The sequence below is a fragment of the Lepidochelys olivacea genome (assembly GCF_965140295.1).
Source record: "Lepidochelys olivacea isolate rLepOli2 genome assembly, chromosome: 6".
NCBI lineage: Eukaryota > Metazoa > Chordata > Testudines > Cheloniidae > Lepidochelys > Lepidochelys olivacea.
In genome coordinates this window covers 48,374,145-48,398,857 of record NC_140416.1, presented here as the reverse complement: position 1 = coordinate 48,398,857, position 24,713 = coordinate 48,374,145, and the positions used below count along the sequence as shown (strand labels likewise).

Here is a 24,713-nt window from a genome sequence, read left to right as displayed (position 1 = left end):
CATAAGAGGGAAGGAACCAAACAGCTGTCTATGGAGGAACTACATCTCTGATTTTGGCACAAAGGACATGGAGAGGGAATATTTTATAATGTCAATCCTATTGTAATGCTTTCCTAGTGCTGGTAAATTGGATACTGAATGAGCACCACTGCGTTCAAATGATTTCTCCAGTCCAGTTCCAAGACTATCTGAGGGCTGGAGAGATGTCAAGTGATCAGCGCCCCTTTAGACTGGTATAATTAAATCAGTCTTCCAGAAGCTGGCTGCTGTAATGGTTTCTAAGCCCACCAGAAACCTCTGAATTTCTTTGCATCAATTTGTTTTGCTTAAAGATTTCATTATCTAGGCCTTTGCAAGAGAAGAGGGTGAATATTGTCAGCTGCGTTTCCCGCCACTCATCCAATCTTCAGATTCAGATGTCTTAAAGAGTTTTGATGTGGCCCTAGGGAAACTGTCTGTTGCTAGTGTTGTCATAAACCAAATCAGCAGATGGGAACATGAATAAAGAGGCTTGAGCGTTGCAGAACTAAAAATGTCCTGTGCTTTATGGGGAAAGCCTAAGAATACTGGGCCAAATTCTCACCTCATTTACACTAGTGTAAATTCTATCAACTTCAGTGGGGTTACTCTGGCTTTACATTGGTATAAATGAGATCAGGAACGAGCTCTTTGCTGTATAAATGAGTTTATAAATCTGATCTATAACTTGCTTATTACTTTTCATCCCAGTAAAATCGAATTTTAAGAAGTTCAGCCTGCAAAGCATCAGGCTGAGACCGTTACACTCTCTGCAGACAGAAATAGAACTACTATGGATGCATACGACGATACTTAGACTGCAATAAACAAGGCAAGCGAGGCTAGCTGCCACAGGAGCAGTAGCATTTTTGTCATATTGAAAGCTTGCTAATGACTCAATCAACTTCAAGTAGCATTTCATCCCTTTTTCTTATTCCAGTAACTAAGACTGACCACTTGATTGCTTCACTGTCACCATTTACCTCTGCTGCCTTCCAAAAGTCTCAACCTAGTCTCCTCAGGCTGCAGACTTACTTTTTCCTCTTTAGTTGGACTGGTCTAGGCAAACAAAGAAACATCTGCAACTTTAAACCATTAAGAAATAATGCTCATGGAGAACAGAACTTGGATCAAGACACACAGCCCAGAAAGTGCAAAAAAAGCAATATTTCCAGTTCATTAAGAATTATGTATATTACAAAGCTCATCCTAAGCTAAAACGGAGTCTGCATGATTTCCCTTGTGATAATGCTGGTGTCAATAATAGCTGATGGGATTTGATTTGTCCTTTACATTAAAATAATGTATGCATTCTCCTGAAAACAAAAATCAAACCCATGTGATACAGTCTGGTTTTCCAGTTTGGAAACGCAAATCCTTCCCCCTTTTAACAAGCTTTGTAACTGAAATATAATACTACAGATATTGTTGTTTTTAAAGAGGGTTGTTTTAAATATTTAAAGTCTAACAAGGTCTAAAGTCTAACAGCCCAACCTAAGACACAGAAGGGATGTAGAGCCAGATTTCCAAAGGTATTTAAGCCCTGGTCTAAACTAGGAGTTGAGGTCGAATTTAGCAGCATTAAATCGATTTAACCCTGCACCCCTCCACATGACGAAGCCCTTTTTTTCTACTTAAAGGGCTCTTAAAATCAATTTCCTCACTCCACCCCCGACAAGGGGATTAGTGCTGAAATTGGCCTTGCTGGGTCGAATTTGGGGTACTGTGGATGCAATTAGACGGTATTGGCCTCCAGGAGCTATCCCAGAGTGCTCCGTTGTGACCACTCTAGACAGCACTCTCAGCTCAGATGCACTGGCTAGGTAGACAGGAAAAGGTCCGCAAACTTTTGAATTTCAATTTCCTGTTTGGCCAGAGTGGCAAGCTGCAGGTAACAATGCAGAGCTCATCAGCAGAGGTGACCATGATGGAGTCCCAGAATCGCAAAAGAGCTCCAGCATGGACCGAATGAGAGGTACGGGATCTGATCGCTGTATGGGGAGAGGAATCTGTGCTATCAGAACTCCGTTCCAGTTTTCGAAATGCCAAAACCTTTGTCAAAATCTCCCAGGGCATGAAGGACAGAGGCCATAACAGGGATCCGAAGCAGTGCCGCGTGAAACTTAAGGAGCTGAGGCAAGCCTACCAGAAAACCAGAGAGGCAAATGGCCGCTCTGGGTCAGAGCCCCAAACATGCCGCTTCTATGATGAGCTGCATGCCATTTTAGGGGGTTCAGCCACCACTACCCCTGCCGTGTTGTTTGACTCCTTCAATAGAGATGGAGGCAACACGGAAGCAGGTTTTGGGGATGAGGAAGATGATGATGATGAGGTTGTAGATAGCTCACAGCAAGCAAGCGGAGAAACCGGTTTTCCCGACAGCCAGGAACTGTTTCTCACCCTGGACTTGGAGCCAGTACCCCCTGAACCCAACCAAGGCTGCCTCCCAGACCCGCCAGGTGAAGAAGGGACCTCTCGTGAGCGTACCTTTTAAAATACTATACATGGCTTAAAAGCAAGCATGTGAAAGGATTAATTTGCCCTGGCATTCACGGCTCTTCTGGATGTATTCCCAAAGCCTTTGCAAAAGGTTTCTGGGGAGGGCAACATTATTCCGTCCACCATGGTAGGACACTTTACCACTCCAGTCCAGTAGCACGTACTTGGGAATCATTGTAGAACAAAGCATTGCAGTGTATGTTTGCTGGCGTTCAAACAACATCCTTTCTTTATCTCTCTGTGTTATCCTCAGGAGAGTGATATTATTCATGGTCACCTGGTTGAAATAGGGTGCTTTTCTTAAGGGGACATTCAGAGGTGCCCGTTCCTGCTGGGCTGTTTGCCTGTGGCTGAACAGAAATATTCCCCGCTGTTAGCCACGGGGGGTGGAGAGGGGGAGGGCGCGGAGGGTGGAGGGGCTATCCACATGGTGGGGGGAGGCAAAATGCGATCTTGGAACGAAAGCACATGTGCTATGTATGTAATGTTAACAGCGAGGTTTATCATGAAAGAGTGTACCCATTGTTCCATAAAATGTGTATTTTTAAATACCACTGTCCCTTTTTTTTTTCTCCACCAGCTGCATGTGTTTCAAGGATCACAGGATCTTCTCCTTCCCAGAGGCTAGCAAAGATTAGAAGGTGGAAAAAACGCACTCGCGACGAAATGTTCTCTGAGCTCATTTTGTCCTCCCACACTGACAGAGCACAGATGAATGTGTGGAGGCAGACAATGTCAGAGTGCAGGAAAGCACAAAATGACCGGGAGGAGAGGTGGTGGGCTGAAGAGAGGGCTGAAGCTGAAAGGTGGCAGCAGCGTGATGAGAGGAGGCAGGATTCAATGCTGAGGCTGCTGGAGGATCAAACTAATATGCTCCAGTGTATGGCTGAGCTGCAGGAAAGGCAGCTGGAGCACAGACCGCCGCTACAACCCCTGTGTAACCAACTGTCCTCCTCCCCAAGTTCCAAAGCCTCCTCACCCCGACGCCCAAGAACGCGGTGGGGGGGCCTCCGTCCACCCTGCCACTCAAACCCAGAGGATTGCCCAAGCAACAGAAGGCTGGCATTCAATAAATTTTAAAGTTTTAAACTTTTGAAGTGCTGTGTGGCCTTGTCCTTCCCTCCTCCACCATCCCTCCTGGGCTACCTTGGTAGTTATCCCCCTATTTGTGTGATGAATAAATAAAGAATGCATGAATGTGAAGCAACAATGACTTTATTGACTCTGCAAGCAGTGATCGAAGGGAGGACAGGAGGGTGGTTAGCTTACAGGAAAGTAGAGTGAACCAAGGGGCGGGGGGTTTCATCAAGGAGAAACAAACAGAACTTTCACACCGTAGCCTGGCCAGTCATGAAACTGGTTTTCAAAGCTTCTCTGATATGCACCGCACCCTCCTGTGCTCTTCTAACCACCCTGGTGTCTGGCTGTGCGTAACCAGCAGCCAGGCGATTTGCCTCAACCTCCCACCCCGCCATAAACGTCTCCCCCTTACTCTCACAGATATTGTGGAGCACACAGCAAGCAGTAATAACAGTGGGAATATTGGTTTCGCTGAGGTCTGACCGAGTCAGTAAACTGCGCCAGCACACTTTTAAACATCCAAATGCACATTCTACCACCATTCTGCTCTTGCTCAGCCTGTAGTTGAACAGCTCTTGACTACTGTCCAGGCTGCCTGTGTATGGCTTCATGAGCCATGGCATTAAGGGGTAGGCTGGGTTCCCAAGGATAACTGTAGGCATTTCAACATCCCCAATGGTTATTTTCTGGTCTGGGAAGAAAGCCCTTTCCTGCAGTTTTTGAAACAGACCAGAGTTCCTGAAGATGCGAGCGTCATGTACCTTTCCTGGCCATCCCACGTTGATGTTGGTGAAACGTCCCTTGTGATCCACCAGTGCTTGCAGCACTATTGAAAAGTACCCCTTGCGGTTTATGTACTCGCTAGCTTGGTGCTCCGGTGCCAAGACAGGGATATGGGTTCCGTCTGTGGCCCCACCACAGTTAGGGAATCCCATTGCAGCAAAGCCATCCACTATGACCTGCACATTTCCCAGGGTCACTACCCTTGATATCAGCAGATCTTTGATTGCGTTGGCTACTTGCATCACAGCAGCCCCCACAGTAGATTTGCCTGTTCCAAACTGATTCCCGACTGACCGGTAGCTGTTTGGCATTGCAAGCTTCCACAGGGCTATTGCCACTTCTCAACTGTGAGGGCTGCTCTCATCTTGGTATTCATGCACTTCAGGGCAGGGGAAAGCAAGTCACAAAGTTCCATGAAAGTGCCCTCACGCATGTGAAAGTTTTGCAGCCACTGGGAATCGTCCCAGACCTGCAATACTATGTGGTCCCACCAGTCTGTGCCTATTTCCGAGGCCCAGAATCGGCGTTCCACCACATGAGCCTGCCCCATTAGCACCATGATGCCCACGTTGCCAGGGCCCGTGCTTTGAGAGAAGTCTGTGTCCATGCCCTCATCACCCTCGTCACTGTGCTGATGTCGCCTACTCGCCTGGTATCGCTTTGCCAGATTCTGGTGCTGCATATACTGCTAGATAATGCGTGTGGTGTTTAATGTGCTCCTAATTGCCAAAGTGATCTGAGCGGGCTCCATGCTTGCTGTGGTATGGCGTCTGCACAGAAAAAAAGCATGGAACGATTGTCTGCCGTTGCCCTGACGGAGGGAGGGGCGACTGACGACATGGCTTACAGGATTGGCTTACAGGGAATTAAAATCAACAAAGGGGGTGGCTTTGCCAGAAACTGAATGGCCCCCTCAAGGACAGAACTCAAAATCTCAAGGATAGAATTCAAAACTGGGTTTAGCAGGCCGTTGATTTCACAGAGGGAGGGAGGGAGGAGAAAATGAATACAAAACAAATCTGGTCTATTTCTTCTTTTGAGCCACTCCATCATCTTTATACATCTTGCTGGCAGCAGACTGTGCAGTACGACCGCTAGCCATCATCATCTCCTGGGTGCTCGACAGAAGACGGTGCAGTATGACTACTGGCCATCATCTTCTGCTGGCTGCTGATTAAAAGACTGCACTGCCGGTAGGACTCAATCGCCATGAGCCGAAACAAGGGAAATAACCTGGCTGAGTCACTCCCATGTTTGCGTAGGTGCTCGGTTAAAAGAGCACCCAGGACTACGTCAACGATGACTACCAGTCATACTGCACTGTCTGCTGTCAATAAACTGCTGCTGTGTAGCAATGCAGTACCGCGTCTGCCAGCACCCAGGAGACATACGGTGACGGTTAGCTGAGCGGGATTCATGCTTGCTGTGGTATGGCGTCTGCACAGGTAACTCAAGAAAAAAGGCGCAAAACGATTATCTGCCCTTGCTTTCACGGAGGGAGGGAGGGAAGGAAGGGGGGCCTGACGATATGTAACCAGAAACACCCGCGACAATATTTTAGCCCCATCAGGCATTGGGATTTCTACCCAGAATTCAAATGGGCGGCGGAGACTGCAGGAACTGTGGGATAGCTACCCACAGTGCAACACTCCGGAAGTTGATGGTTGCCTCGGTACTGTGGACACACTCCGCCGACTACATGCACTTAGAGCATTTGTGTGGGGACACACACAATCAACTATATAAGAACGCTTTCTACAAAACAGACTTCTATAAATTTGACCTAATTTTGTAGTGTAGACATACCCTAAGACACAGATCCTGAAGGGTATTTAGGTTCCTAATGCCTACTGAAACCAACAGGAGTTAGGTGCCCAAGTGCCTAAAGATGCAGATAGGTCCCTTTTGACCCTGTGTGTGGATGTAATTCTCTTTTTTCCCCCCAATGAACACTGTATATGTGAGTTGCATAGGGGCCAGATTTTTAAAGGCATTTAGGTACATAAAGGCGCACTTCGGTGCCTAGTGGGAATTTCAAAAGCACCTAGGTACTTAATTCCCATTGAGGCACCTATCTGCCCTCACCAAAGTTCAAAGTCCTGAAGTCCTCACCCACAAATGTAGTCTTGCTTCAGGCAAGTCCCCTTTGATAATGTTTGCCTGAAAAAGGACTGAGAAAAGCAAGGCCGGACTTCACGATTTGAGCCCAGTCCTGCAAATGGATCAAGTAGTGTGGATCCCTGCTTGTGCATGTAAATCAACTGGCATCAAAAGGGGTCAGCATGGGAACTGAGGTCCACCTGTACAGAACTGATTGTAGGACAGGGACCATAGTTATGACTCTTTGCATTCAGCAGATTATTTTCTCAATAACTAAAGAGAGAACATTTTAGTTATACTTTGTTGCCAAATATACATATGGTTCCAGTCCAATTAACCTGGGACTATATTAAAATAACAGCCACTGGGCATAATTTAGGATTTTAAAACAATAATATTATGAAAAAATTAGCTTCACTCTGTGGAGCCTGTGGCATGTATGATTTTCGTCTAAAGAGACTGAAGAAAGGAAAAGACTTAGGTAGCAAAAAGCAAACCAAATATTTACATACAGTAGTTATCCCTCTTGAAAGGACTTGAACAGAATTTAGTTAATCCTCACCACACCCTTGTATCATTAACCCCATTTTACAGATTTGGAAACTGAGGCACAGAGTGGTTACATGCTGTGCCTAAGGCCAAAGTTGGAATTAGAACTCAAATTCCTGACTTCCAGGTGCATACTCAAAGCATGCCTCATCCTCAAAAGTAAATGCATGGAAACCGATTTGACTGATCAAAGATCTGGAAAGGGAAAAAAAAATAGCCATGCCATTTTTCATGGAGAAACTGCAAACTGTATTAATTTTCAATAAGCCCAGAGGCAGTCATATGTAATAGCTTTCCCTTGTGGCTTGTGTGATGAACATTTGGCAACTGAACAAGAGCAGTTATTAATCAGTGGTAGTTTCTACATAAAGCACTTAAATACATGATTAGCTTCAATGGGACTTAAGCCTGTGCTTAACCTCAAGTACATGCTGAAGAGCTTTGCAGAATCAGGGCCTAAATAAAGATAGATTGTGGAATCTGGACTGTAGTAGAGAAGGCTCTACCCAGGGAATCCTCTTCTCTTTTAGCTAACCATCAGAGTGGCACAGCGAGACATGAAGAGAGGTCCTAATGTTTGTGATTTCTACTGATTCAGAAGCATGTTTTCTTCCCACTCCATTCCTGCAGTGCCACATTGCATCAGAATTTCTGGGCCTCCCAGTGCAAAAGGCTCTCAACTAATGAGCCAATCTCTCAACTACAAGTAATTTGTGACACTTGCAATTAGGCCCAGATTGAGCGCCCTGCTTCTCATGTTCACCCAGAGGTAAGTAATGATGACACCACATTGAGCGCTCTTTAGTTATGACAGGGCTTGATTTGTGGCTTTTATGGAGATTAATTGGCATTCCCATCATCCTCCTTCGTGGGACCCAAAGCTAAATGAGGAAGACAGATTTGCCCAAGAGCTGTGCAACACAGGAGTTGAAATCTCCATTATAATACAATGTTTCTGTTGCAGGAACTGCAGCAAAGGGAATTTTATATAAGTAGCCTTACTGATAGGAGTGTCTTTCAGCTTTATGCATTTCAGCAAAAATAGGAGCCAGGCTTTCCTTGGTTGGAGAAAAATACCTGCAACTATATTTAAGGCTTCAATGGTACAAGAGTATGGAGAAGACTTATGTCTATGTAAAATATATACAGCACCATCTGGAGGGTCAAGAGTGCTTCATAGTAACATCAGCTGAGTTTCCAGTATGTCCATGAGTTTCATATTTTTAATCCTTTGGCCTAGATGCTGTGTGTTTTTTCTAAACACTACATCAGACATTAACTACTACCCATTCAGGGCAGGATACAGCAAGATTCCTATTAACGTGAACAGCAGGAAAGAGAATCACACAAGAAGGATCTTGTTGGGTAGTAGTTAGAAAATGAGACGGAATCAGCAGCTTTGGGTTTTAGTCCCTGCTTTGTCACTGAGGGACCTTGGCCAAGTCACTTAGCTGTTTAATGCTTCAGTTTCCTGACCTGTCAAATACGGATAAGAATCATTTATCTCACAGGGAGGTTGTGAGGATTAATTAATGTCCACAAAGTACTTTGATTTGTCCATCTTTGCAACCCAGTGGCAGAGGCATTCGTTTAAAACACAGGGAGTTTAGGGAGCAAAGCAGTGAGAATTAAATGTCATTTCAGCTATTTCCTCCCAGTGTAGTTGTATCAATGCCCTGATACCTACAGGATATCTCTTCTGCTGCTGCTATTACCCACTTGGGTGCACCATCATTTTAATGAGCCATGCTAAATAGGAACTTTTGCTTCTGTTTGGATAGCAACCAGTCACCCTTATTCAGCTCCTGATTCATTACAGAAGCTGTTACCTGCTCCCCTGATAAAGGCTTACTTGGTATTTCTGTGAGTACTGCAGCACGTGTCAAATCAAAACATAATTCAATCCAATCTGAATAATACATCTGCCCTTACACAGTATGGTTTAAGAATAATATGGGAACAATGTAATTCTTATGCTGAAGGACTAACATGGCACTGTGTAGTTTATGGAAAGCTGCTGGAGCAATCATGGGAAATATCACAGGATTTAAATTGATCAAATGTATAAAACAGAAATCACGGGTCATTCTGTACAAGCCATTGCTCTGTATTTAATGCTCTCCCTGCTTCAAGTTTTTACCAGGTGTCCTAGACAGCATGAGACTGCAAAAGAGACCAGAAACCTTTCCAAAAATATACTGCAGTACCTCTTTCTGTCTGGATTATTGAGTTTCATATAACAGGTTTCTGAATGATGGTCTTTATTTTTATGCAAATTGTGATTTTTTTTTTTTAAATTTTAGGAAGTAAAAATGTTTCACTCAGTGACTAAAATATCGGTTTCCCTTGAAATCTATCTAAATGGTGTAGCCTGCAAAACCCTGTGCTGCTGAGGAGAAAAAAACAACCTCCCACCGGGAGCTGTTTAAAAAAAAAAATTAAATAAAAACAATCTTGTGCAACTTCTGAGATTTGTGACAATCCTGTTTAGTGGGTGTGTCCTGTTGTTTAGAGATTCAGGGCCACATTTGCTTCCCTTATTCACATGCCTGGTTCCACTGATGTTGCTATTTGTGTACCTATGAGTAACCCAAGGTGTTTCCCAAACCTTGATATTCAATTTCAAGCTATTCTAGAAACTGATACATTATACGGTACCTTAGGAAGTCACTAAATTCCATCTATACCATTGAACTCACGGAGCCCAATTCACCACTACTGTAAGCAGGATTACTCCACTGGCTTCAAGGGAATTGGATGGGCTTACATCAGCGTGAACTTGGCCCAGTTCTTCAATAATAATTAATGGAAAAAATGGAAAAAAATGGAAAAATGAAAGCAGAAGTTTTTGTGGTTTGTTTGTTTTTAAGTCAAAACTAAACAAGCTGAGTGGCATAAACGAAACGTATGATAGCGCAAGAGGTACCTGGAGAATATATGTGCACGTTTGAGGCGGCCAGGGTAACATGTGCATGCACACTCTGACATCCCACATCCCGGACAGTAAATTCATTAGACCACTTGTACCCCAGCAATATGGCTGTAATATATACAAAGATCTGAAGCATGGCCAGGAAATAAGATTTTCCCCAAATCTTCTCTACAGTAGCAAGGTAATCAACTAATCAATTTAACACTGGCCAGGAGTCATCTGGAGTGAGGAATGGGAGAACATGGAGGAGGAGGAGGAGGAGGAGGAAGTCAAGGGACCGCTCACTGCTTAAAAGTACCTCGATGAATCAGGGACCTGAATGAGGCATGGTTAGTAGGTATTCTTATCTTTCACAGGAGTGAGCTCACAGCTCCTCAGAAGGATCTCTTCACTCTTCTCACGAGCCTCCCCATACTGGATGACAGTTTCATTGTTCCCAAAGGATGTAGCTCCCTTATAACTTTTAGCTCAATGGTTAGAGCACTCACCTGGGATGTGGGGGAGACAGGTTCAATTTCTTCCTTGGCCTGTGGGGGTGAAAAGATTTGAACACGGACAACCACTTCTCAGGAGAGTGCTCTAACCACTGAGCTATGGAATAGTCTAATGGGGGAGGGAAGGGGCTCTTGTAATCTCTCCTGTTGAACCTGTTCCACTTTGTATAAGTTAAAAGTTCACTGGAGCAGGGGGACTAGATTCTGGGTCTCCCACCTCCCTGCTGGATACCATATCCACCAGGCGACTGTTCCCCCCAAACCCCTGGCCTAATGCTTAAGTATTTAGGCACCTAAGTCTCTTTGTAGATCTGGGCCAATGACCTGTAGTATGTGATGGCAGGATGAGCCTCTAAGCTGCATAGACCTCTATCTATGTCTCCTGAAGCCCTTTCATTAAGCAGGGCTGGAATTCACTGACATTACAGACAGATGGAGCAAAGATGGTAGAAGGGGTGGAAGGGAATGACAATATATCAAGTGCTCAGGGGCTGTGATTTGCTACAAGTGGGAAACCTGAAGATGAGCGCTTTATGGGAGTTCCCTGTGGCAGCCCTTGGTCCTGGAAAATGAAAGCCAATGCCATGCTCCAGGTGGAGAGACTGAGATAGAGAGATGAAGAGACTTGATGGAAGCCCAACGGGAAGCCAGTGTCAGAGCTGGGATCCCTGACTCTCTAGCCTGTGCTCAGACAGCCTCACTCATGAGGCATAAATATCATTCATGATACACATTCTCCCCCACTACAAAGGCTCTGAAATCTTAGGACTGTGCTCAGTTATTATACAGGGTTTCATGCAGCATTTTTCAGAACACACTAAATTAAACTGTTAACATACCACTCCAATCCTTCTTCTTGAAAGACCATTTCCACTTCATATCATTTATTAATCTTAGCTGCACTGAATTATTAAACTGAAGTCCTCAATAACCCCCATCAGTAAAAACTCCAGTGTGGCTTTTAGACTCATATTTCTACTTTCTACCGTACTGCATTCTTCATTTTAATTACTGGTTCCCCAGTGTCATATCTTTGCAGGATATTTGTCCTCCTAAGAAAAGGCGGCTCGGGAAATATGTCGCTAGGCGTGACAGTAAGTGTGTTCCCAAAGGACAGGTGCGTGGAAGGATCATATTTTTATCTAGGAGAACCAAAGACACTGCAAAGTAAAGGGAGGAAACGGTTGCTGCTGCTTCTGCTGCAGTTGTGTGACTTAAGACCTTCTTCCTGCATGCTCAGCATCACATGGAGTCTGTGTGGAGAGGATCCTTCTGTGAAGCAAAAGCAGATTTTCCTGTTAGTAAGGGAACAGCAGGGAAATGGCAGGTGATCTACAGGTGGAAAATGTATGGCTCATGATGATGAATAGGTCTCCCCAGCTCAAATGTAAGAGCCTACATGAATTAAACACAATCAAACCCTGAACATTTTCTCCTTCTGTCATTTAGAGCAGTGGTGCTCAACCTTTCCAGATGACTATACACCTTTCAGGTGTCTGATTTGGCCAACTTCTCACCATTGGCATGTCTCAACGGGATTCTGGACGACCAGGTCATGGAGGAGAGAATATCACATATTCAATCCTTGGGCACTCTATGGAGATTGCCAACAAGGGGGGCAGTTAGGACTAGTTATAGTGGGGCCAAGTTTGTGACGTGGACACCTGTCCATAGGAGAACTTGGATTGAGATTCTCCAACTCACTGCACATAGACCAATGAACAGTCATTAGCTGGTAACAAATTTTAGTATCTAGGACTTAGGCTACATTGCAAGTGAAGAGCTTACAAAGTCTCTATATCCCATGACCTGTCCACTTACCATAAGTCACATTTAGAACACATTCTCCTATCTCTTCCTCCCTCAGAGATCATCAGCCCACACAATCATCAGCTCTTTGAATCCACCTCCATCGGTTTGGATCAAGAGTCACACTTTCTGTCTAGTTTCTTTCTTACTTGTGCTCTTTCTATTTCATTACTAGTAAAATCGCTGGGACCAGTAATGACAAATACAGATGCAGTGAAGATTCTAGGGGCCAGATTACATTTTCTGTACGTGATAAGTAAAGTATTACACGACTGCTCTTCTACCCCGCCTAAACTTTTTAATAAGAGGAGACAAATACCAGCTCAGCTGCATGCAACTGACACTGGACAGAGTTTAAAACGTTAACTCATAATGTATATGGCTGTACCAGTGGTTCCACCAAAAATAGATTTCCGGGACCTTTAACTTCAAAAGGATGCTCTTGAAACAACTGACATCCCAAAGGGCTTGTTCATCTAGTTTAAGATGATCTAGTGCTAGCTGGAAATGCAAGAGTGACAGCTTCGGAGACGGAGTTGATCTATCCATCCATCCACCCACAAAGCAGATACGGCACAGGCAGGGGGGGGAGGGGGGCGGCTTTTCCACACCTTGAGCGACTTAAGTTATACCGGAGTAAGCGCTACTGTGTACAAGTTCTATTAATGTGCCTCAGTCCTGACTGAGCCACCTCAAGGGATGAGAAGGAAGTTCAGTGTCTTGCTTATTCAACACATAGCTTCTCTGTTACGATTGTAGACAAACCTACCTACTCTATACCAATGGAGACAGTTTTTTATTATGTGGACACCTGATCTCTAGGAGCTGGGCTGAGGCTGAAACATTTTTTCCATTAGCCATATAGTAGTCACTGGATGATAACCACTATTAGTCTTTACTGATCTGGGCTGAATTTGAACCAGGGACCTTGAAGTAAATCCCATTATCAACCCCCTGAGCCATCAGTCCCTTTATGGAGGGCACTAGGTAGTCTGACTAGTTTACTTTGCTCATTCCCCTGTTTGACATTAACATCTGAAGACAGGGACTGTGGCTCTCTATAGAGCCACATAATCCTATTTCCCCCTTCCCCTGACTGTCTATCATAGTATTCCCAGCCCATCACAAGCCAAAAGAGCTTGGGACCTGATCGCTGATCTTCCCCACGGGGGGATGGGCAGAAAATTGGAGATTTTGTCCAGCTCAGACTTTGAGCTCATTACGTGCAGTAACACCGTGAAAAACTAAATGAAACTAAATGACTCCACTGCTCTCAATCTTTTTTACTGGTTTAAAGGAAGATGCATCCAGTCCACTAAGAAGCAAGGGGCCTACAAGATACATAGATTTTAACACTGGATTTCCCCTTTAGTCCCTTGGGTAATAATGTTTCTGGGGAGCAATTTGTGCAGCCTTAAATTTTCTTCTCAACTTGAAACGGTGCAATAAGAATCCAAATGTTACATACATATGAACAAGAATGATACCTGCAATGACACCTGCTACGGTGAGTTACAAGGGCAATCAATCCTCATGCTTCAGAGCACAAATTAGTGGTCAGGAAAAAATTGCCCTTCCCCACAACCCTTGGAATGTTACCGCAGAATGAGGTAAATTTCCTTTTTATTAGTAATAGGTGGTATCCCTCATTAGCTTTGATAACATTTATTCATATGCTATGAGTAATTATGATTATTTTCCATTATTAATAGCCACTGTTGAACAAGGGGAGCGGAGAAGTTATGTCATTTTCTGAAGCATCTGGAACTACCTGCTGTCGGGAGAGGGGACTAGGTGGATATTTGGTCTGATCTAGTGAGTCATTTCTTTTCTTTCCTTTCCTTAGTTCACATGCCATCACTCTTGTAGTCCACATCTTTCAAACTACACTGATGGGAGCAGAGTTCCTCTGGAGCTCCCACAAGTGGCGCTCTGCTCTTCAGATGGGTTCCTGTTGAACAAAACATGAGGTTCCTTTTGCATCTGAGCAGGTGGAGTGTGTTGCAGCAGCCCAGACCCTACCTGAGCACAAGGACGGTATTTTCATTTCACTTAAATTAATTGTTAGTGGTTTTGTCCCTGCACAGAAAGGAGCTTAGTGAGAAAGTCAAAACAAATCTCAGCCAAATGGGAGGGTGGGGAAACTAGCCCCATAAATTAAGGCAAGCAAGTGTATCCTAGGAACAAGAAAGATCTCATGAAGACAGGGCAAGCCATGTCATGCATAGAAAGCAAATCGTCAGTGTCGGTCCCCTTTCGTGCCATTCCAAGCAAATCTCTATGTGAAGTATTTGTGAGCAAGCTGGAAACAGTGAGACCCTAGAAAAATAATTACGAAATAAACTCTACTCTTTGGTGGTATCTGTCCCAAAGGGAACAAAGTGTCTTTTGTGAAAGACTCCCACCAGAAGCCTTGCAGAGTTTGAACTGCATCCCTGGACTCCACTGGTATGAAACCTAAAGCAAGATCTTATTGTTCCCCTTTGCTTTTACTACTGAACATGGGCTGAAAATCCAAATAGATTAAAGAAAATATGACTAATCAACCACATCTGGGCTGCCCTTTTCCCAGCACATGAATCAACTTTACTATGACTTAAAAAAAATCTATTAGCATTACCAAGAGATGGAATATAAAATGGGGGCAAGGTGAGTAAACATGGTGAACAGATGATCCCCAGACTAGCATCGGACCAATGACATGTTTGCCATATTGGGCTCGAGACTTTTTTCACCCAGCACATACTGGCTAAAGCTGAGATTTTCAAAGGGCTCCTAGGGAAATTAGGCCACCCAAATCCCATTGAAATTCAATGGGATTTGAGTGCCTAGATAACATAGCGCCTTAGACGGAGATTTTCAAAGACCTTACCTTCTTCTGAAGAAGGCAACATGGGCCAGTCACACTGCTTAATGTATCCCTAGAAGGTGCTCAGATACATGGTGAGGGGTGCAATGTAAAAACCAAAATAAATTAGCTTGTCCTTCTATTCATAGCAGGCGGGCCTTATCCCTGCTCAGTCAGTTCCCTGACATCACTTGGGTGTGGGAGGTCACTGGAGGAGCATGCTCCTTCCTACCTTTACCTGTGTTGTAAATTTAAGAGGTAGCAGTTGATGAGGAAATGAAAAATACCTGTAATGTCTCCACTGCAGCCAAACCCGTCTTGTCTCAGCAGGGCCCGTTAGCCGACGATGGGTCCTTGTCATCATATCGCCCGTTTCCTTGGGAAGAAGAGGCAGGAGGGAAAGGATCAGCTCTGTAATCAAACAAAACAGAGATGGGAAAAGAGCTGAGAGCCCACGCAAACAATACATCAATGAATGATTCCCCCTGTGTGACAGATGACCTGCAAAGAAGCCTTCCTCTGGACACAGGGCTGCACCTTGTAACAGGTGTACAAGCTATACACCTGCAAGCTGCATCCACAGGGCTTGATTCTCCTCACACTTACCCCAGTGTAAAATCAGGAGTAACATCACTGAAATCAAAGAAAGGCTGGTGTAACATTGGTGCAATATTAGATTCAAGGCTCACTGTCTTGCATACTCTTGGGAATACAGGTTAGCCAGGTGGTAGCACTAGGTTACCAAATGCCACAGAACCGCCATTTAAAAAAATCATAGGAGAAAATTATATAGAGCATGGAATGACAAATCAGGGCTCAATTTCTGTTCAATTAAAAACAAAAAGGGAGAGGGGGTGCATCCCTATTTTGCTTGCAACAATGCAGCTGGGTTTCTTGAAAAGCTTGGCTGTAGTGCAAAGTCACATAGTCCTGAGGGCCAGGCAGGTGTTTTGATTTATATAGTCTGGCACCCTCTTTTATTAGAAAGTGGGTGGAATTTATAAGATACACTTTCAACCATTCTTCTTAAATACACACTTCCCGAACCACCTCTCCCTGTTAAGTAACTGTTTCCCTCCCAACTCTCACCCCCCTTCTCAGGGCAGGGATATTGAAAAGCAACTCTCTCCAAAGCAGTTTCCCTCCATGAGAATCTTTAATAAAAATGCAGCAGATTGTAAATCATTGAGATAGAGGGCCTGGGCAACAGGAAATTGAGAGAGAGAAAAATACAAAAATCTAAACATGCTGCCAAGACAGCAATCTCTGAAGGAAAATGGTGCTAACATTATTTCCCCCAGTAGTTGAAAGTCACTCAGCAAACTTGAGTTAAGTTCACACCTCATTGCGTGGGCAATGAAATTCTCTAACAGCGCCCCTTACCCCACAAAATCAGCTTAAGTATTAGAAGGCCCTCAATTAAAGTCAGAGAGCTGGCAGCTGCCGTCCAATGATTAATGGGTTCACATGTCTCCTGATGCTCTGGCTCGACTGTGCACCATGCAATATTGGAGAATTTCACAACCTCACCACCCCCTTTGCTTTCACAGATGCTCAGCCTGGCTTTCCAGTCACTTCTCACTAATGCTGGTAAAATGAAAGCTCAGTTTGTCTGTCTAGGGTCTCTATGCACTGATAACGATCTCTCTCACAGGTAAATGTCCTTAGGAATTGTACTTTGAGTGGTGCACCATAAATGTCTATTACTCTTCTAAACTAATATAAAAACCAAACACAGTAATGAGCAGATTAGACGGAGCTGCCTGCTGACACAAATAGGCAGGAAGAATAGTATCGGCACAGTGGGGGTGAGGGAAATCTTATTTCACTATGAAATCAGCAACACACGACCCAGAAACTAGCATGCACACACCAACCAAGAATTCTGGCTAAATCTATTAATCTCTGTGTACGGCTGAACTAATCTGTCTTCTGCATAAGACATCTGCTCTTGTGGCAATGTGTTGAACTCTGCATCCAGCTGTAAGCACCCTTCAAGACACATGTATATCTCCCCACTTAGGAAACTCAGGGCTGGTCTATACTAGAAACTTGCAACGGCATAGCTATGTCTCTCAGGCATGTGAAAAATCTACACCCAAGAGATAATAGCTACACTGACATAATCCACAGCATAAACAGCATTAGGTTGCTGGAAGAATTCTTCCATTGACCTAGCTACCACCTCTTGGGAAGGTGGATTACCTATGCCAAAGAGAGAAGTCCTCTTGTTGGCACAGGTCATGTCTACACTGAAGTGCTACAGTAGCACAGCTTTCAGAATAGCAGCCGTGTTAGTCTGTATTCGCAAAAAGAAAAGGAGGACTTGTGGCACCTTAGAGACTAACAAACTAGCACAGCTGTAATTTTTAATTGTAGACATGCCCTCAGGAAAAGGAAAATAGGAACTAGTAGAGGCACGGCAGGCAACAGCAGGGGACATATCTCCAGCTAATCAGGGAGGACAGCACTCGCTTACACCCTTCCCCTTCCATTACATGAGTACTGGCTGCAAAGGGAGCCAATGAGGAATCTTAAAACCAATTCCTAATCCATGCTGAAGAATTCATTTGTTTCTTTTGGTCCTTCTTTTTGTGCTACTGAAAGGTGCTAGAAAGACAGCCCTGAAGACTGAAGCTTTATTTATTCACAGAGCAGGTGGAAGCATAGGCAACAGCAGTGTAAACTTTCCCCCACAATGGGCCCTGCCAGCACGCCTCAACCCTGAGCAGCAGGGAACGTTGCTAGGGAATGAGTAGAGTGAATGTCAGTGTCCATGGTCTACCTGGTCCTTGGTCTCTGCTGATATGGCCAGCAAAGATCAACTAGTGCCATATGTAGTAATGGCTTGTGATATGGTTACTTGTCCGTTGGGACTTGGACTGAGACTGCAGAAAATCATTTCACACAGGTTCAGCAAATAAGCCATCAGATGATCACAACTTTCAGTCATTACCAACCCAGACGAGAAACTGAAATTCTTCAGAGCACAACACACTAATCAGGGGTTCTGCAAAAAACATTTCCCCAGGGAGAGCAGTTCACCCATTCTGCCTCTGGGGTATCCTTGCTGTCAAGTTGTCCTCAGCACACACAAAAGCTCATCTGATTGGCTCATGTGCCAAAGTCTTGAAAGAGCATTCTTCTTTGTGAGGGGACAAAAGAATGGAGTCCTGTTGGCTCATCTTGATTTGCTGAAATCTGTGCTAATAATTAGATATTGACTGCAAGTGAACGTGTATCTGTAAAAGAAGAGAAGCCTGGAAGATAATGATAATACCTTTGCAATTCTGTTGGGCCTTTCATCAGAGGATCTCAACAGACATTAACAAAACCTCACAACAGCCCTATGAGAAAGGCAAGTATCACCATGCTCATTTCAGATAGGAGAAATGAAGCAATGTGAGATTAACAGATTTACCAAAGGTCACAGAACAGGTCAGGGGCAGAGTTTGGAATGGAATCCAGCAAGCTAGACTCCCAATCCCTTGTTCTGGCCATTAGTCCACACTCTCTCATTAAGCTAAAAATTAGCAATTGCTTAAAACCAAGAGACTTCTCAGACCACTCTAAGTGAGCATATGCTATACTGCACTAGCATTGTGTGTAAGCAATTGAAGGTCATGCAGGAATCTACACAGTGCATATAAAACCTCTACTGTGTAAGTGTGTGTACACAGCTGTGTGCAAATTGGTTTCTCTGTTTCCGTGCAACAGGTCATTGCCTCCAACAAAGTGCTCGTTGTACCCTATCATGTTTATGAACTGTACACGTTTGTGTATATATATATATATATATAGGATGGCAATTGCTTGTCCACACACCAGCAGTCTGTACTGCTGCAGAAGCAGGTGTATATAGTGCAGAATAAATCCCTGATTAGAAAACTCACTTTCAGAATCATACTGTATTTTAAGCAAGCGTTACACGGGTGAGGCCCCTCCCTGATTCTGAGATGATGCTCTTGTTTAGGTTACATTTTTTTATTTGTTTTAATACTGAGCTTAATATTGTTGGTCATATTTTTAAATGGTTGGCGTAGTTCTCCTGAGCAGCCTGGCCAGAAATGCAGGTGCTTTACTCATAAAAATACTGCATGCTTCACTGTGCAAACAAGCAGCACCAAGGTAACCAACTAAAGAGGGGTGACAGGCTGTCTTCAGTAAATACTTGAGGCTTATCCTGAGAAGTTATGCTAAGCAGTAGCAGAATGGCTCTCTAAAACAGTGGGAATCTCAGGAAGTCATTTCCATTTTGTGAGGCACCCTGAAAGTGTCCCCAGTGTATTCATCTTCCACACAGACTATTTTGCAGCCTATCCATCATTTAAAGGAGATGGGGCGGCGGGATGGTGGGGGAGAACAATCTCCCAGTTTATGCAAGACATCAATAGAGTGATGGCCTCCAGAGAGGCACAGCTGCAGACAACTGCTGGGACAAATGGAGAGGTGGGGAAAAGAACAGTCTGCAACCAAAGGGTGGGACAGTTTCTGAAAAGAGTTGGATGGGCCGGGGAAGGGAAAAAAGGGGCAACCTCAGCAATTAATGGAACTTTTCTTTCAAGGGTTTGCAGGTTGGAAGGAGGAGGGTCCTGGAGTACACGATGCCCTCAGTTAAAGGTGGTTGGGGAAAATCCCCGCACTTTCTTAGTGTCCTGTGAAGTCTGAACGGATGGCCCAACCCCCAAAAGGAGGTGATGGAAGACAGCTCATAACCAGTGATCTCATAAAACTGGCCCCATTAAAGTGTCATATTCAACCATGTGCCCCCCCCAAAATCTACCTGACCTGTTCTATCTGCCTCTGATTAGACCTGGCTGACATTTAGTTAATCTCTTTAATTCCATCAGAGATGTCCCTCTCCTGGGGTGGGTGTTCTTGCAGCTGGAGAGAATAGGAGTAACCTCTTCTCCCTAGCTGGCAGGGCGCTCAGTCCCCAGAGGAAGGGAATGCGCCTCATACTACACCACAGTGATCCCTTCTAGCCAATTTGGAGACAAGCTTCAAACATGGATAATAGAAATGGGGGAGATCTACTTGCTGAAACTAATTCAACCCATTGCCTGTGGAGGATTGCTCTATATTTTTCTTTTCTACTTTTAGGAAGGAGCCAGATCATCCCTATTTTAGGATGGTGTTTGGCATGATATTAAGCTGGGAGGGGAAGTTAGTAAATAGAAGGGGGCAGTATGAACATTTGGAGAGCAGAGGACCTTTTCTTGGGGAGGGGGAAAACAAACCAACAGGCTGGTCAGCCCTATAGAAAAAACAAGTTATCCCACGAAGGTTCAGTCGGCCCAGGTTTCGGTTTGTGTTTTAAATAATCAGGAACACTTTCAGTGCAATCCTGCTGGAGGCAGCAAAAACACAGATGTTTCAGAAGTAGACAGAGAATGTTTCATACAATGGATCCACACTCCAGGGCTCTCAAAAACATTTTACACCATTATACACAACCGGGAGAGCACTCGGAATGATAACACGTGCCAGTCATGAGTATATCACCGGGAAGAACATCTTAGGGGACAAGCCAAGAAAGATCAGGCTCCTCAGCTTGCAGAATGGTCTCCCCCTTTGCCAGAGAGTTTCACACTTGTTTGGCAAAATTAAAATTCCGGGATCAGCGAAGACAACATCATCAGGCACTTAATCTCTTCTGTACTCTTTGTTAATAGAATGGTCACTAAATGTCAGTGGAAAAAAAAAATTCCACATCACTAGTTTCTTCTCACTGGGAAGGCAAGTGTTGTATTAAGTCTCAGGCATTATATATTTTCGTTATGCAAATATATATAATATCTACACACATTTCCTGGAAACAAATGGTCACCTAGAATGAAAGTAAAAAGCAGAAATGGGAATTTTCAGTGCTTTCCCCACCTATTTGTATTTATTAGTGTACACTTCTGGGCCCCAAACAGAGATCAGGGCCCCACTGTGCTAGAGAATGCCACTGCCCTGAAGAGCTTACAATTTAAACAGACAAAGAGAAGAAGTGAGCGTGGGGAAGGGGAAACAGAGGGAAAGTAAATTGCCTGAGATCACTGGCAGATCTGGGAACAGAATCCAGGTCGTCTAACTCCCAATCCACTGCTCTAGCCACTGGAATACACTGCCTCTCCTAATTCTTTGCCTTTTTATTTCTAGATATTTTGAACTACAAATTCTCATAAGCGATCTCACAGGCCGGAGAGTTTTCCCCATTGGAGGGAAAGACTCTGAGTGGCTGGCAGTAAGGTGCCAGGTTTTGTTTTCTTAAAATTCATTTGCCCCTAACAGGCAGAGTTACACAGCCCAGACAGGAGATAGGATAAGTGTATACTCAAACTCACTGGTTATCTGGCCAAACCTGCATTTTATTTTATTTTTTCCCTTTCGATACAGAAAGATGCCAGCTCAATATAAAAGCACACATATACACAACACTGCAGCAAGAGACTAAGATAAAACAGAAAAATTACACTCCAGTCTCTTGGAGTATTAGTTATAACATCACTATTTATTATTAAGGTGCTGGTGGAGTAGGACACACACGTGTAACTATTCTCACCAGACTGTCTGCTCAAATAAGACCTTGAAGTGTCAGACGAGAAAAGTCTGTTCTTGGCTTATAAATAGATCTCATCTCTTTTCTCCCTGCTCTTCCCCTCCAGCCCTTTAAAGCATAGGACCAAACACAAACTCCTTTCACACTTTTGATTCATTCCTGAGAATGCAGATTAGAAGAAGCAGGAAGCAAGGGAGACCTTGGAATACTTTTCACTGCCTGAGGTTTTCCCTTGGAGATCAAGAGAGCAGACATGCAAGATCCTCTGACACAGATGGATGGCTGAGATCTATCTTTCTAAAAGCTGCAGTAACACAACCCTATATGAAGAAAAGGAGTACTTGTGGCACCTTAGAGACTAACCAATTTATTTGAGCATAAGCTTTCGTGAGCTACAGCTCACTTATAAAAAGCCTCACCAATTTGCATAGGTGACTACAGACCCAAACCCTTGGATCTGAGAACAATGAAAAAGCATTCAGTTTTCTTACAAGAAGACTTTTAATAGAAATAGAAGTAAATAGAAGTAAAGAAATCACCTCTGTAAAATCAGGATGGTAGATACCTTACAGGGTAATTAGATTCAAAACATAGAGAACCCCTCTGGGCAAAACCTTAAGTTACAAAAAAGATACACAGACAGAAATAGTTATTCTATTCAGCACAATTCTTTTCTCAGCCATTTAAAGAAATCATAATCTAACACATACCTAGCTAGATTACTTACTAAAAGTTCTAAGACTCCATTCCTGGTCTATCCCCGGCAAACCAGCATAAAGTGAGCTGTAGCTCACAAAAGCTTATGCTCAAATAAATTGGTTAGTCTCTAAGGTGCCACAAGTACTCCTTTTCTTTTTGCGAATACAGACTAACACGGCTGTTATTCTACAACCCTACATGACATGCAAGTGCCATTTCACCATCCCCCACAGTAAGACATCCTCCACAACAACAGCGCAGCACGTTGTTGGGCTGAGACCTCTCAGGGATTCATGGGATCATGAAAAGTGCTGAGATCGACCACCTTTGGGAGTGAAGTCCTCGATTCATTCACTGAACAGGTACAGCAGCAGTGCAAGCTACCCCCAGCAGTGCCTGTGCTCTCCCACTAGCATGTCCTCGGTCTTATTTTAAGCGGGAACCCCTCTACGGCCCACAGGAGAAGTCAGTCTGCATTCTGTCTTTTGCCTCTCTGCTAAGACTGAGAGTGTGCGGGCTAGTTGTGATGCAGATGAGCTTCCTACTAAGAACAAAAGAAAGACCACTGACTCATTTCATATAGATCACCAGAAAGATGGTCAACACTGATCCTACAATCTCCCTTTGATAAAGGGGGATACAGGCTGCAAGATAAACTCCTTATTTTGACTTGCCACTGCTTTTTGCAACCAACCCTCTTGTTCCCCACCATGTTGGTCCCTTTAGTTGATAAAGTCCAATGCAGCTTGAATCCTGGAGAGATCTTCTCTTTCCCTTGCTTGGTCTATACTAGACTAATGTTTTTTTTAAATATCCCACTGCTGCAGTGGTGCGACCTCTAGTGTAGACAAGGCCTTGAGAGTTGCCAACATTGTCTAGACCTGCTTGGAGCAAGACTGGACATTTAAAAGTAGCAGCAGCTGGTCTACACTAGTACTCTTACTGTTGACACCACCTATGTCGCTGCACCAGAGGGAAATTTAGGTCTAAAAAGCCAGTGTAGACAGCATCTCTGCATGATAACACTATATTTGAGATCAGATGGGACCCCTGCGCTAACAGTTCATAAATCTGTACATCCAGGAAACAGGTATTCTCAGTAGGATCTAAACACTGGCTTGTGCTTCTGCTCCTGGTCCAAAGCAGCCAAAGTCTACTGACAATCTCCTCTCTTAGGATACTGGGAAAAATAAATGGTTTTTGTTTGTTTTATAATTAAGGAGATTTTATAAATTAATGAAGCAGAAAATGGTTTCCCAGTTCCAAGAGCATGTTACCTATCTGCAGACATCACTATGTTTTTAAAGGAAGCAAGTTATTGTTAACGATATTTCACAGCACCAAAACAGCTACATAAAAAGTAAATTATGCATGAACTCTAATGGATTTACGTGGGAGATTTCAGCCTCATGCATGTCTTGGAATTTTCTGATGGAATTTACAGGCCTCCTTCCAATGGATGCTGTGCTCAGAATGTACCCAAGTGGCGTTTTTAACATAACAAGGTGGAGCAATGAGAACTCTGCTAATGCAGTAAATGACAAGAGATAATCAGTTACTAATGGATGGACCAGATCATTCTGCTTAGAGAAGAGGAAAAAGATTACTAGGCTTTGAAAAAAAAAAAAAAAAATCAAGCTACTTAAAAGGAAAAACTAAAGCCACCCATATAGGAAACTATTTTTAGCCCTTCTGCGGTTTCTAATGCAACTTGGTGATAAAAGCTAGTAAACTGAATTTATACCTTTCAAAAGGAAAAAAGCTGTATATTTGGTTTTTTTAAGAGGCAGTTAAGCATGGTGATTTTTCTTTTTTAATAATCTAATAAACTAGTTTTAATTTTTGCAGCTTCATTAGTACATTTCTGGCATTGCTGGGTTACCTAGTACCTTTAATAGTTCTTAATAACCAAGACCTAAATCTTTAAGCTTGTGTTACCTAAAACTATTGTCCTACTCTTTCCAGTGCCAAAGGCTGAAGAGAAAGAGAAGAGAAAGACTGCAAGACCTCTATGCCCTGGTCTACACTAGGAGTTGAGGTCAAATTTAGCAGCGTTAAATCGATTTGACCCTGCACCCGTCCACACGACGAAGCCCTTTTTTTTTTTTTTTTTTTGGACTTAAAGGGCTCTTAAAATCGATTTCCTTACTCCACCCCCAACAAGGGGATTAGCGCTGAAATCAGCCTTGCTGGGTCGAATTTGAGGTACTGTGGATGCAATTAGACGGTATTGGCCTCCGGGAGCTATCCCAGAGTGCTCCATTGTGACCGATCTGGACAGCGCTCTCAACGCAGATGCACTGGCCAGGTAGACAGGAAAAGGCCTGCGAACTTTTGAATTTCTATTTCCAGTTT

The 24,713-nt window shown here is 43.8% G+C and overlaps 1 protein-coding gene across 3 annotated transcripts in view; it reads right to left on the bottom strand.

Annotated features, from left to right (window-relative positions):
* Positions 1-3,716: 3,716 nt before the first annotated feature.
* The window catches only part of TRIM44 (tripartite motif containing 44), a 104,932-nt gene continuing 83,935 nt past the window's right edge, over positions 3,717-24,713 (bottom strand). For 2 of the 3 annotated variants that reach the window (XR_014712018.1, XM_084630762.1), the window contains 2 exons: positions 15,400-15,488; positions 3,717-11,727 (listed from right to left, as the gene is read on the bottom strand). Coding sequence is in view for 2 of the 3 variants with exons in the window: in XM_084630762.1 (XP_084486888.1) it covers positions 11,670-11,727; positions 15,400-15,488 (147 nt within the window). In the remaining variant the exon portion in view is untranslated. Of the gene's footprint in view, positions 11,728-15,399; positions 15,524-24,713 lie in introns of all 3 variants that reach the window. The other variant, XM_084630763.1, reaches the window with a different exon arrangement.